This window comes from Leptonotus elevatus, chromosome 13 (assembly GCF_054856555.1).
Source record: "Leptonotus elevatus isolate MCC_2025b chromosome 13, RoL_Lele_1.0, whole genome shotgun sequence".
Taxonomy (NCBI): Eukaryota; Metazoa; Chordata; class Actinopteri; order Syngnathiformes; family Syngnathidae; genus Leptonotus; species Leptonotus elevatus.
The window spans coordinates 21,797,711-21,812,075 of record NC_141251.1 but is presented as its reverse complement, the minus strand read 5'-3'; the positions used below and the strand labels follow the sequence as shown (position 1 = coordinate 21,812,075).

The following is a 14,365-nucleotide window of genomic DNA, read 5'->3' as shown; positions in this document are numbered from 1 at the left end:
CAGGATCTCATCCATGACCCGGGGAGAGCACGCCACCCTTTTCTGACTGAGGACCACGGTCTTGGATTTAGAGGTGCTGATCTTCATCCCAACCGCTTCACACTCGGCTGCGAACCGCTCCTGCGAGAGATGGAGATCACGGCTTGATAAAGTCAACAGCACCACATCATCTGCAAAAAGTAGCGATGCAATGTTGAGGCCACCAAACCGGACCGCCTCAACGCCTCGGCTGCGCCTAAAAATTCTGTCCATAAAAGTTATGAACAGAATCGGTGACAAAGAGCAGCCTTGGCGGAATCCAACCCTCACTGGAAACAAATCCGACTTACTGCTGGCAATGCGGACCAAACTCTGACACCTGTCGTACAGACACCGGTCGAACGCCTTCTCCAAATTTACAAAATACATGTAGACTGGTTGGGCGAACTCCCACACACCCTCGAAGACCCTGCTGAGGGTGTAGAGCTGGTCCACTGTTCCACGGCCGGGACAAAAACCACACTGCTCCTCCTGAATCAGAGATTTGAATTCCCGATGGACACTCCTCTCCAGCACCCCTGAATAGACCTTACCAGGGAGGCTGAGGAGTATAGTTGTAACACACCCTCCGGTCCCCCTTCTTAAAAAGGGCACGATGTTGTAGAAGCGTGTCAACCACCACAGCCCCACAACATCCAGAGCCTTTAAGAGCTCCGGGCGGATTTCATCCACCCCCGGGGCCCTGCCGCCGAGGAGCTTTCCAACAACCTCAGTGACCACATATGGACACCCCTATGTTTGAACATGGTGTTCATTATGGACAATCCGTGACGAGCACAGAATTTCAATAACAATACACCACTCGGGTTCTGAACGGGGGGGCCGTTCCTCCCAATCACGCCCCTGCAGGTTTCACTGTTACTGCCCACGTGAGCGTTGAAGTCCCCCAGCAAAACGAGGGAGTCCCCAGGGGGAGCGTTCTCCAGCACACCCTATAAGCATTCCAAAAAGGGCGGGCACTCTGCATATGCACAAACAACAGTCAGGACCCGTCCCCCCACCCGAAGGCGGAGTGAAGCTAACCTCTCTCTACCGGTGTGAACCCCAACGCACAGGCGCCGAGCCGGGGGGCAGTAAGTATACCCACACCTGCTCTGCGCCTCTCACCGTGGGCAACTCCAGAGTGGAAGAGAGTTCTACTCCTCTCGAGAGGACTGGTACCAGAGCCCAAACTCTCTGTGGAGGTGAGTCCGACTATGTCTAGCCGGAATTTCTCGGCCTTACACACCAGCTCGGGCTTCTTCCCCACCAGAGAGGTGACATTCCATGTCCCAAGAGCTAGCTTCTGTAGCCGTGGATCGGTCCGCCAAGGTCCCCGCCCTTGGCTGCCACCCAGCCCACTCTGCACCTGACCCTTTTGGCCCCTCCCACCGGTGGTGAGTCCATGGGAAGGGGGACCCACGTTGCCTCTTCGGGCTATGATCGACATTATTTATTGCCAAATCAATAAATAATTTAATAAAAAAGTTCTATTGCGCTCGCTAGAAATGTTTTTTTTCTTCTTTTCAATAACGTTAAAATATCACTTACTGTAAGTAACCATGCTATTCGGCTAATTATGCCCACAAGGCTACTTCATCAGTCATGACAAAGAGCAATTGGGTGCAATGTAACTCCTACTAGGGCTGAACAATTTTAGAAAAAAACGGAATTGCGATTTTTTAACAAATATTGCGATTTCGATTTAATTTGCGATTATGTTCACATTCAGCTTTTTATTCACAATGTACAATAATGTTTCCAAACATGAAAATAATTTTTTATACCATCAAAATATTAAAAGTTATTACTCGAATAATGCGAGGTTGAGGTTGTGTGAGAGAGGTAGTCCTTTAAAATGGTTCAAATTAAGCAAGAGCCACAGTACTACATGGCGCCATGTTTAAATATGCAATTGTGTGTAAGTCTATGTAACCAAAAATGTTTAACATTTTGTACTAATGTACATGTTCTTTGAAAATAAGTGCAATATTATATGTAAATAAGTATCTTCCTTACGCCCATATTTTTGCTCTAGACTTAACTGCTTCAAACCGAGAATGAGGGCTTTGTGATATAGCGTGAAATTCATCTCATGGTAGCTTTTTACTTTAATGGTGAGTGTAAAAGTGTAAAAATCATATTGGAGTAAACATTTTTGGTTAAAAAGGGTCAGAAAAACATCCAGGTAGCTCCAAAAGTTGGAGCCTATCCTAGCTGGCTTCGGGCAGTAGGCGGGGTACACCCTGAACTGGTTGCCAGCCAATCGCAGGGCACACAGAGACGAACAACCATCCACACTTACAATCACACTTATGGACAACTTGGAGAGTACAATTAACCTGCCATGCATGTCTTTGGAACGTGGAAGGAAACCGGAGTACCCGGAGGATACCCACGCAAGCACGGGGAGAACATGCAAACTCCACCCAGGAAGGCTGAAGCCCGGACTCAATCTCACATCCTCTGCACTGGGAGGCGGACGTGCTAACCAGTCACCCACTGTGCCGCTATATATATATATATATATATATATATATATATTACTGCAAGGATATTAATTATCAAATGACATTTGTTGTTCGTTACAAATTTAAGAGACTTAAAATAATTATCAAGTTCAATCAAAAGTAATTTGAATAAAAGTTTCAAGTTTAGAAATTTACATTGATGGATATAAATTTTTTAATAACATGCTGATGCTGATATTAATTTACTTTGGACCTCGAGCTTGACGTCATGGCTGACGTCAGCCGTTAGCGTGCTCAGTCCAACTGTAAAGGCTAATGTATCCGTCATCTTATTTTTAGTCTAGAATAGGTATTAATTGAAGTACAATTTTGTTCTGTTCATAGTTACTGGCTCTCCGCTTTAACGCGGTTCTAACCAGACTTCTGTGAAAACTCCACTGTATGCCCAAGCACATATTTTGGGTCATTCCCGACTCTGCATTTCACATGAGCGATTAGCATACTTAGCGACTCCCGTTTGCCTTTGTGAAAGCGCTACTTTTAGTAGGGTAGTTTATTTGTCACCTCGGAGGAGAGGATCTGCACCACGCAGCTCGTTGCTGCAATTAAATGCGGACTTATTATTAAGTCTGTCCGTTCTGCCGCAGAGCTTAGTTTAGCGCCTCGCACTCTCAATCACAGACTGTGTTGTCAAAGTCAACTTGTCAAGCAGCCGCGAACAGTGTGACGTAGAAGTGGCGCTTTTTTAATTATATATTTTATTTTTTAACTATTTCGGAGCTGACTAGTGTGTGTGTGCACTGTGGCATGCTGCTCATTGGCGAACTTGAGGGATAAGAGCTTTGACGATCTCAAAACTGCACTGTCTGAGACCATGTACATAGCCAGGTTTTTTGCAAACGGGAGATATTTTTCTGCGGCTTGCCCTGTCATCCACACATCCGCGGGGATTTTTTTTCATTACAAACAAAGTTTTCTAAAAAGATTTGCGTATTTCTCCGGCTATTTCTCCGTCACTCAATCACATACCTCAAGTTGTTAAAAAAAAGAAAAATAGGCAGCCTGGATTCGCTTCCCCACCGGGGAGAGACCATGTTTGTATATGTGTGTGTGGTGAGTGAGTGGGAAAAAAAGTTGTTAAAAAAAGAAGTGAAGCTTTTTAAGATTTTGTATTTATCCTCTTTGTTTTGCTCTATGCTCTGTTTATGATGTACTCATTGACTGTTAGCAAGTATTTGTTTTTATTAATACAAAAAAAAGTCTTGTGTGCACTGACAGCACTGATCCGCATATATACAGATCAGCGGTTGACAGTCCGTACTTGTGTGACGTATGGTGAAGCGACGTCAAGGGATGAGCAGTATTTGTCTAACTACTGCCACCTAGAGGCTTGGCATGCATCTCATTGTAGGCCCAATTTGTGGAAGTGGCGTCGCCAGACGCAGGCGTACTCTAATTGGATAGGATTTGGGGAACTGTTGCCACCTGAAGGTCTGGAATTGTTATGAACTTAAAAACGCATTAATGTGGTTAGCTGTGGATGTTTTCTTTTCCACAAACGTGGTGGTGTGGACGATATTTTTTTTGTACACCCAGAGGAGGGAAATATCCGTTTTTAAAAATACCCTGCTACGTGTGTACATGGCCTTAGATCGCAATTTCGGTCTCTAAACAATATATTCAGCCTTACCTCCTACCATGTGCCGGCCAATCAAATGGCTGACTAGGATACCTGCTTCTGATTGGGGCTCATTGGATGTTGTCAAAGTATTCTCCCTAGAAAATTTTACCAAAATGGCCGTTAAAACTCAAAATGGACGACTTCCTGTTTAATTCCGGGCATGGGCATGAGACTTTTCCGTGCATCTTGATCATATATTATGAATCTACCATGAATCAATTTAATATTGATTGGTTAAACTGGTGTCAGGTTTTTTACTTAATATTAGATATTAAACATTGCACTTGCTTGCAAACATTTAATTACTTGGTTTGTTTGTTTGTTTATTTGTTTTTTGCTATGTTGAAGCCCCCAACAGGAGATTTCTTAAAAAACAGCAATTTCCAAGAATGCTAATAATTTTATAATTTTTTTGGGGTGTAACGTACATTTCAGAAAGATGTTCAGTGCTGAATGCTTTTGAAGTTACCACCCGTCATAATAAATTTAAAAGGATATCACACAGCACAAATCGAAGAAGACGGCAAAAAGTCAACCAAGAGATCCCCCATTGATGATGCAGGCAACAACACTGTTGTCGTAAAGCTGGTTAGCACTAAATTTAAAAGAAAAGGTTTTGTGCCAAAAAGATTAATAATTTTTCCTAAAAGTTGCTCAAATAAAGTCCCCAATGACAGTGCTTAACGTCACCTGAAAAAGCAACGTAGTTAATAAAACAAACAAAAAACTGCGTGCCACAAGTGAAAATTGGGCTTTGCGCTCCGAAGGGAAAGCCTAATTAAAGCCAGGGATTTATGAGTGCTCGCAATGCTGGGTGCGGATGTGGCCAGCCCTAATTAAACGTATGGTTTGAAGATGACAAGCACTTTTGCTTGTGTCGCTTAACTGAGTGTAAAAAAATAAAATAAAAAAATTAAATGCCTTCACAAGCTGCCGGCTTGGCAGGAGGCTGCCAAATGTTGCTGGAGCGTAAAAACTCAATCAAGCTTATTCAACTTTCTGTTGGAAAGCAACTTTCACCCCATTCAAACTTTTTTTTTTTTATCTCAAGAGTTACAGTATATTCAATGCCAAAATGAAATAGACTGTCTACTGTATGCTGAAGACTATTCTTGCTGCCTTTTGATTACATTTACATAGATACATTATTTATGAATCAATTACACACACACTGCTGACTATTTTTGCTGACTTTTTACCCCACATTGTAGACTGCCCTTATCATTCACACTCGTGTTCCGCCTGCTCGACATCAATACACTAATCAATCAACCGTTGGAGTCTAAACAAGCGAACATGCCAGCACGAATGTTGACTAGAGAACTGTGTAGTGTATGTGTGTGGTACAAACCTGTATGCGGTCTCGCCCTGCTCTTTCCTTCAAAGGTTAGTGCAACGACCAAGATGAGAAGGAGGAGACAAAGGAGCGAGGTCAGTATTCCAGAGGATTAATACAGGAGAACATTTAAGTAAGTGAGAGACGCGCTCGGGAAGCCAAGAAAATGAAGGCATGCAAACTGTAGCCATGCAGAAGAAGAAGATAATGTGAGGTACAAAGAGCTGAATGTGGAATATTTGCTGGCTAATATGACAACCAAACAAAGTAAAAAACATCTGGCATGAAGTGTGCTGTGCTTGGCTTTGTCAGAAGCACACATTTGATTTAATTTATTAAAGTGTGATCCTATTTGTGAAGTACAGTGAACCCTGAAGCAACAAAGGTCATTATGTACTCAAGTATATATATTTTTTACTTAACTTTGGAAATCATTTTCTCTCATTTTACTCACCACAGTGACGATTTTTCCTTACTCACAATTATTATGATTTTTAAATTAATTTATTTTATTTTTAAATTTTTCTACTTATCGTAAATATATTTCAGAGTCTGTACTTTTTTTTACTGGACTGTGTGCCTTACTCTGCCCAAAGCTGCCCTAAAAGAATTGTGAAATCGTTGCAGGCAGGTGTTTTGACCAGAAAAGGAGGGGCAACAAAGCACTAAACGAGATTATCATCAAAATACATAGACTTCATTACAAACAAAATTCTACTGTCCATCAAATATGAACATCTATTTCCCCCAAAAGGTACAAGTAAATAAATTATTAGAATGAAAATAAAAACAAGATTAGTTTGGGCCTCAACACCTAGGAAATAATGAGGTCCCATCGCTCATGAGCTATTTTTAGAACAAGCCCAAGGGTGACTCATGTGTTTCCTTGGGGGCTACCTAGTAATACTATTGATGAGCCTCAAATGAATGCTGTTTGTGTTGAAAATTTATTAAATACAGTTGTTTCTCTAACATGGATTCATGATTATGTACATTCTAGATGCATGGCATTGGTGTTTTATGATCCTGTTTGTTTACAGTGCTTTGACATCTTGTACACATTTGCAAACTATTTGCGGCAGGGCCTAGAGGGGGTTCAATGTATTGGTACTTCCATTTAAAGGGGAAGTCAACCTTAAACATTTCTCAACAATAATATGTTGTATGTGACCTCATTAGTGTAAACATGACATTCTGATTAATATGACATTTGTGGAATGTGAGTTATGAAGCACAATCCAGCCCTTTTTTTTTTTAAATCCATCTCAGGGTGTGGCCATTTTGCCATTTGCTGTCAACTGAACACGACATCACAGTTGCTCAGGGCTCTGGCTCGGACCAATCCCAGGTCACCTGCTTTCTGAATCTGAGCTGTGATTGGTTGTTACCTTAGACCTGAGCAATTGTGATGTCATTTTCACTTGACAGCAAGTGGGAAAATGGCCACTTTCTGATATTGATAAAAACTGCTGGATTTTGCTGCTTAACTCATATTCCATTAATGCAATACTGTATTAACCAAAATACAATATTCAGACTAGTGGGGCTGCATAGAACATATTTTTGTCAAGATTTTTTTTGTGGTTGACTTCAGAGTGTGAGTATTTTTTCCACCTCTGGGTGTACCTAATGTTGTGTCTGGTGTAAGGGTGCAAGAATGACACATACCAGAGTGTAAAGGGTGAAAACATTGACGTGTGCCACAAAGATGATGGAGGAGAAACAGGAAGAAGTGGATGCCACGTTTGAGTCCACAAGCGAGGAGTGGGTTGAGGTTTTTTTTTTTTTGGGGGGGGGGGGGGGGTCCACCTACTTGGCGGGGCTGCAGGTATGCAACACCTTCAAATGAGGCTTCCAGGTTGCAACAGAAACCGAGTTCTCATCGGCAGCGTAACTACGCCAGAAACACTACGTGCAGAGGAGGGGATGAGTTATGATTGGCAGGTCAAATGTAAACAAGGAGGGGCGGGGGTCATGGAGGAGTAGTGAGGAGGAACAAAGAAAAAAAAGCTTATTAGGGTTTTTTTCAAGAGCGGGGCAATGTTGATGCAGTGTGTGTGCGTGTTTGGAAGGAGACGGCCGTGGTGATGGTGGAAGGTGGGGGGTTGTGGGATACATGCCTGAAGGGGGGGAGGGCGCTTTGGTAGTGGTGCCAGGTGGCGTGGAGGTAGGGACGGGCACCGTCAGTGGAGTATAGACGCCAAGCTGCCTGGTGGGTGGTGGTGGGGGCGGGGGACATGTATACACATTTACACACACACACATGACAGAGGGGATACAAAGGTGGTGAGGCAAAAGAGAATGGCTGTGTCAGGAATCATTCACAAGTACTATATTGTAGAGTGCTACTAATCTTACTAAAAAATAAGTTACAAAAATTTGTTTTCCATTCATGTTAATGGGGAAAGATGATTTAAGATACAAGTCTTTTGAGTTACAAGCGTGGATGAAAATTAAATAAATGGCTATCACCGCTGTATAATTGCACCACAACTCATGAATTTGTTTTATGATGTAAATCAAACAATAACATGAAAGTGAACATATTTTTTGTATTAGTGCGGTTATTCACTCCTTTTTAAGATGCATTGCAGAATACATTGAGGTCACTATTTAGATGTGGATAACCTGTAATACACTACGCATTAACGCTAAATACACCGTATACAGTACTGTATAGGGAGTGATTCCATACACACACAGCCAATGTGAATGATGTGATCATGTGATATCAATAATGGATTCCTGAGCGCATCACCAGCGGGTGGGATGGCAGCCATTTTGGATGTATGTTACGTTCAATTATCATGGTTTGTAAGAATGGATTTCTTTTTTTGGGAATGAGGCATTCTGAGTGGTTTGAGAACTAACTTAACTAACTAACTAACTAACTAACTAACAATTGACTACTAACAACAAATTAACCAATCAACAAACCAACAAACAGACAGACAGAAAGACAGATCGACTTGCTATCTAGCTAACCGCCAAACTGACTGACCGACATTATCAAGCTATCAATTTAGCAACAAACTAACACCCCAACTGACACTTTAACCAACCAACCACCAACTAACCCACTGACCGACAAACAGACCAACCAACGGACGGGCAGACTTACTACATACCTAACCAACCAACCAACCAATCAACCAACCAACCAACCAAGCAACCACAGATTCACTACCTAACAAATCCACCAGCTATCTGAAGAACTGACCAACTAATTAACTAACCAAGTTAACTATAAAGCAACTAACTAATAACCTGTCTAACCAACCAACCAAGCAACTGGTGGAGGGACAGATGAACAGATGGACCAAATAACTTACCAACCAACGGACCAACCAACCAACCAACCAACCAACCAACCAACGACTGACTGACAAACTGGACAGGACAAACTAATTCACCAATCAAGAGACTGGATGAAACGAATGAATGGAAGAACAGATGGACCAATCGAATGACTAACCAACTCTGCATTCTTATTGCCTTTTTGTGTTGAATTGCTCTCTGATGCGACACCATCGCTTGTGACGTGCTCAGAAAGCCTTCATGAAAACAACACTCACACGAACGCTCACACAGTGCACAGGGAGGGAAAACTACCGCCAATCGGGCAGTCGGGTCTTAATTTGAATGCTACTCAATTGGACTGAACATCTCCCCTTTCAAAGCAACAGCTGGAGCGGGACCAGCTACAGTGGCGGTAATTTTCCCTGCTACCTGTCAGCCAAAACACAGTGTCAAGATGAGATGTGTGATGTGGGTGTGTAATGGAGGCGTAATTCATAGATGAGTGGCGTCATCACATTTTAATCAACACAATTAAATCTTCTCCCAAGGTTGCTTTCACCTGCAAGGGTAAATGTTGTCAGGTTACTGGAATACTGGAAGGGGGGGGGGGGGGAGATGAAGAAGACGAAGAAGAAGAAGACGAAGAAGAAAATGAAGCATATGGTGTGATGTGAAAAATCATTGTAGGCTGGAGGTACATCTGTCCGGGCCATGATCGCCATGGTAACAGCTCACGCCATTAATTACCATCTGCACGCATACACACAGACACATAAACGCACAAAACTACACTGATAGGATGAGCAGAGGTGAAAACATGCAACACTGTGACATTAAACACACAGTAGGGAATACACAAAAAACATTTTTTTAATCTTCAAGTGCTGCAAGAGAAAGGGGTGCAGTGTGTGTTTGTGTGTGCATGTGTGCTACCTGGATGAGGCTGGCTGCAGGATTCCGTCTTTTTTCAAAATGCTTCTGCCGATGTTGCTCCTGTACCTTCAGGGCAAAACCTGAACCTAAGATGCCCTGAAACAAACAACACACAGTGAGCAGAACTAACAATGTACACAAAATGTCTATTGTGTGTGTGCGTGTGTGCGTGCGTGCGTGCGTCTCACAGCAGGCAAGGCAAAGAAGGAGATTCCCAGAAGAGCAAAGCCGGCGGACAATAATCTCCCAGTCCAAGTCTGCGGCGTCTTGTCACCATAGCCAATGGTGGTTAGAGTGATCTGAATGTTCAACAGGAGGTAAGTTCAAAGGTCATCCATTTTCCTCAATTATTTAACTTGCGCCTATTCACTCACTCACTCACTCACTCACTCACTCACTCACTCACTCACTCACTCACTCACTCACTCACTCACTCACTCACTCACTCACTCACTCACTCACTCACTCACTCACTCACTCACTCACTCACTCACTCACTCACTCAATATCAATCAATAATCTAAAACAACTCCCCCCCTCTATCTGTACAAACTGGCATTAAAATGAGCTTCGTGTATAATTAGCATGAGAGAAAAAAGTGTACACTTAGTTGAATGACTGTTATGATAAATTAGGTCTGAGAGGTGTTTTTGAAGGTTTGCATGTGTGGCTCTCTCTCACCGTGCCCCACCACAGCGCGTCAGCGTAGGTGGCAAAGTCCTTGTTTTCCTCCTTCTCAACCAGGTATACCAGGAAGGAGGAGAAAATAAGCACCAGGAAGCCGATGTACCACGCCGTCACAAGTTCCTAACAAGTAACACATGCAACACAGTCCAAATACACACTTAGCAACCAACAGCTTGATGTGTGAAACCTCTAATTACGCTTGGGCTTGGTTATGTTTTAGGAAGCAGAGATGGAATTCTAATTTAACTGAGTGTCTAAATATTTTGGCCACAAAGGTTACTGCTTGAGTGCTGACTAGAAGCAATAGAAGAGAATCACAGTTTTCCCGGTACTTGCTTTAATTCTGTCGTAAATTCTTTATCTTATCAAGGCATTTTGGACAATTTTACAACTTTGTGGGAAAAGTTTCAACCTCTTCAAATTTTACTTTCCTTATTATTTGGACTACAAGTCGCACAAAGCGATGCGTGATTCTTGCCAAGGTAAGCCATTTTAAAATAAAAATAAAGACTTTTCTCTCGTTCGAAGAGGAACTTTCATTCAACACATGCGGCATATTTGGACAAAGCTCTGAGTTTCCGAACGGTCAGAGTGAAGGGGTGCATACCTGTAGCATATTTCTGAACACTCCAATGATTAGGGAGCAAGGATTCTGGGTGTGAGTCTGAGCTTTACTGTTCCTGGTTTGGGTTTTTGAAAATCCCCCCCCCAAAGACTTATATTCCAGAGAGACTTATGTTTTTTTTCTTTCTTCATGATGCATTATTTAACTGGTGCGACTTATCCAGAGCAACTCTTAGTCAGGAAAAATATGGTAAGTGCAAATACTCTAATACTCTCCAGAGTGCCCTAAATGCTGCTGCTCGAGTGCTGACTTGAACCAGGAGACAAGTTCCATAGTTCTCCCGTTACTTGTATTAATGCGCTTTATCAAGTCTTGGTAAAATAATAATAATAAAAGGGCACATTTTCGAAATATGGACATCTTAAAACCAGGAGAATAGATCAATACACCATAGCTGGCTGCATTAGTGATTGAATTGTGAAGACTCCCCCCGCCCTTTTATCATCATATGGAAATATATCAGAGACGCGGTGGTAAACTACAAATGTTCTAAAGACTCTACAGAGGGTTCAAAATGCTGCTGATCCAGTGCCAGCCAAAACCAGGAGGAGAGAGCCAAGGTTCTCTGGTTCTTGTTTGACAGCCCAGCTGCCTCCTGTAATTATGCTACGGCTCATACCTTACTGTGTGCATAGACGACAGACCCCAGCAGTTTCCAGGTTCCTCCCCGCCGGTCCATGCGCACCATGCGCACAATCTGCAGGAAGCGGAGGCTGCGCAGGGCTGAGGCGGCGAAGATGTTGCCCTGGCTGCCGGCAGAAACCACGGCGACGGAGGCGATCAGTACGATGATGTCTGGGGAGGGAGGAAAGGTCAGCGGCTTCACAATGCATATGAGTCAACCTCACACAATATCTCACCTATGGAGGTGTTGAGTCATCATAACGTGTTCGTCATTGTCTTTTTTGATTGTCTTTCAGAAAGGTTTTAGCATACGTACGGTTTGACAGATTTTCTGTTCCATTCAGTTGAGATGCACACAAATGTGGTATACACACAAGTGCAAAAAAAGGTACTGAACATATAAAAGCATGTGATAAGCAGAAAGTACACAAACAAATATGCAGTGACACACACATGGGATTACGGGTATACACACAGTATACACAGTACACAGAGTACTCAGACACATGAAGGTATATACTCAAGGAAATATAGTTGTGTATATGTAGGTACACACACACGAACAGCACGAGAATAGACAGCCACGTGATATGCAGATACACACATGATTGCATAGATGCATAAACAGGCACACAAACACCCATAAAAGTACACACACAAAAACATGTTCAAAGTTCACACAGACACAAGTAGGTGCACACACAATGTGACAGAGGTACACACACTGGAAAACACACAAGTGCATAAAGGTACACAAAACTAACACATACAGATAACACACACACACACACACACACACACACACACACACACACACACACACACACACACACACACACACACAATATATGCGCGTATAGGTACACTCATGCAAAATAGGATTAGTGGTATACCCAAGGTGACAATGGTCTACACGCAGGTACACACACACACACACATTGCCTCTTACCGATGATACAAAATGGCTTCCGGGCAAAGCGGAGGCGTCCTTGCCAGCCTCGGTAGCGACAGCAGCAACCGGCGCTCCATATTCGGATGATGTACTCCAGACCAAATACAACAATCATCACAAACTCCTACAAAGGAACACACACACACACACGCACCCCCCCCCCACACCCACACCCACGCACACACACACACACCAAAAACCCTTCTCAGCTTTACTTCATAAAAACAGACCTATCCTAGCTCATTCATCAATACAATAAAGCAGTGTTTCTCAACCTTTATGAGCCAAGCCAGATATATGACATTCGAAAAATCACATTTTACCCACCAAACAAAAATGTCACAAAAGGTATATTCATGGGACTTTCAAATTAAATTTTTCCTGTTCCAGCCGCACAAAAAAACTGACGTTTTTCTGTGACGTGTTTTCTAATCACAAAAATATCACTGAACAACATTGTACTTCACAAAAACAAAGGCTGTTTGTGGTCAAACACCATTAGAAGTAACAGCAACATCATCGATTCTAGTTTTGTTAGCCCATGTAAGGCGTTTTCCATTGTGTCTTAGCATCAAGCTAGTGGACTTTCGTAAAGCGGTCTTGTTATGTGTTATACGTATATGCATGGTGTAAATCTCTTTACTTTATAATTAGATTTAGAGTAAACTTCAACTGAGAGTGCCGCTAAACAGTTTGAAGCAAGCACTTGGTCGTAACAAATAGTTGCAAAATAATCTCAAGCAAATACTGTAATTATATCAGGATAAACTCCCAAATCGAGATACACATAAATCAATGTTACATTGTATACTGGAATAATTATAATATTGCCTCAATTTACTCACAAATTTACTTCCGGGCCTTTTATTGTATGAATGGCAAAAGGTGGACACAGAGGTTGATTCCACCTTCTGCCATCTAGTGGAAGAGTATTTAATTGTTCTGGCATAGACAAGATGAACAAAGCTACATTATTTGTAGTAAATCAATGCTAGTTTTCAGGCCAGTTAGGTGAAATGTGATATTTATCCTACAGCTGAAAATGCTACTCTTTCTAATGATGTCAATAGACCTTCACCCTTTCAATTACGCATGGTTTATTAGTCAAGAACACAGACACATATATCTAAATTCCAGATAGTTGCATGTGTGTGTGTGTGTGTGTGTGTTCTACCAGAATAAGAAGACAGTGTGAGGAGAATTCTTGGTGAGCAGGAATGGTGGAAAACACGGATAGGACCAAACATCCAAACACCAGGATGAATCTGGGGAGACAAACATTAAGGGATTTAATAATTCTATTTTATCACTCAGGACAGATTTTTGTTATACAGCATCCGACATGTGCAGCTTACACTAAGAAATTGGCTGCAAATACAGAGGAGCAATGAAAAAAAAGGAAAAAATAAATAAATTAAAAAAACATTTTTTTTTGCCTATCCTATGTGTATCATGTAAGTCCTACTTGTTTTTACTAAAAGGAAAAGGGGGAGTGGATGGAAACTATTAAAATCGGAAATCAGATTCGTGTGGGAAAAAAAGTTTAAGGCCATATCACTTTACGCACATTTATCTCATTTAGATGAGACACACACGCCGTCTTTGGCTGCAGGCAAAAACACTTTGTGAAGGTGTAAAGAGTGTTAAGAGCTTCCCTACACTGTCAATAAATCATCCGCGGGTGTGCGTGTGTGTGAGAGAATGTGGTATGCAAGAGGTCACCGTTTTCCACACATTA

General features: G+C 42.2%; 1 protein-coding gene across 4 annotated transcripts in view; it reads right to left on the bottom strand.

Moving 5' to 3' along the window:
- Window positions 1–14,365, bottom strand: part of kcnq5a (potassium voltage-gated channel, KQT-like subfamily, member 5a) — an 83,471-nt gene that overhangs the window by 18,632 nt on the left and 50,474 nt on the right. For 3 of the 4 annotated variants that reach the window (XM_086093358.1, XM_086093361.1, XM_086093360.1), the window contains exons 2-9: window positions 13,802–13,892; window positions 12,625–12,751; window positions 11,671–11,846; window positions 10,421–10,546; window positions 9,928–10,038; window positions 9,740–9,835; window positions 7,320–7,414; window positions 5,522–5,548 (exon numbers count right to left, since the gene is read on the bottom strand). In XM_086093358.1, coding sequence (XP_085949484.1) covers window positions 5,522–5,548; window positions 7,320–7,414; window positions 9,740–9,835; window positions 9,928–10,038; window positions 10,421–10,546; window positions 11,671–11,846; window positions 12,625–12,751; window positions 13,802–13,892 — 849 coding nt within the window. Of the gene's footprint in view, window positions 1–5,521; window positions 5,549–7,319; window positions 7,415–7,626; window positions 7,716–9,739; window positions 9,836–9,927; window positions 10,039–10,420; window positions 10,547–11,670; window positions 11,847–12,624; window positions 12,752–13,801; window positions 13,893–14,365 lie in introns of all 4 variants that reach the window. The other variant, XM_086093359.1, reaches the window with a different exon arrangement.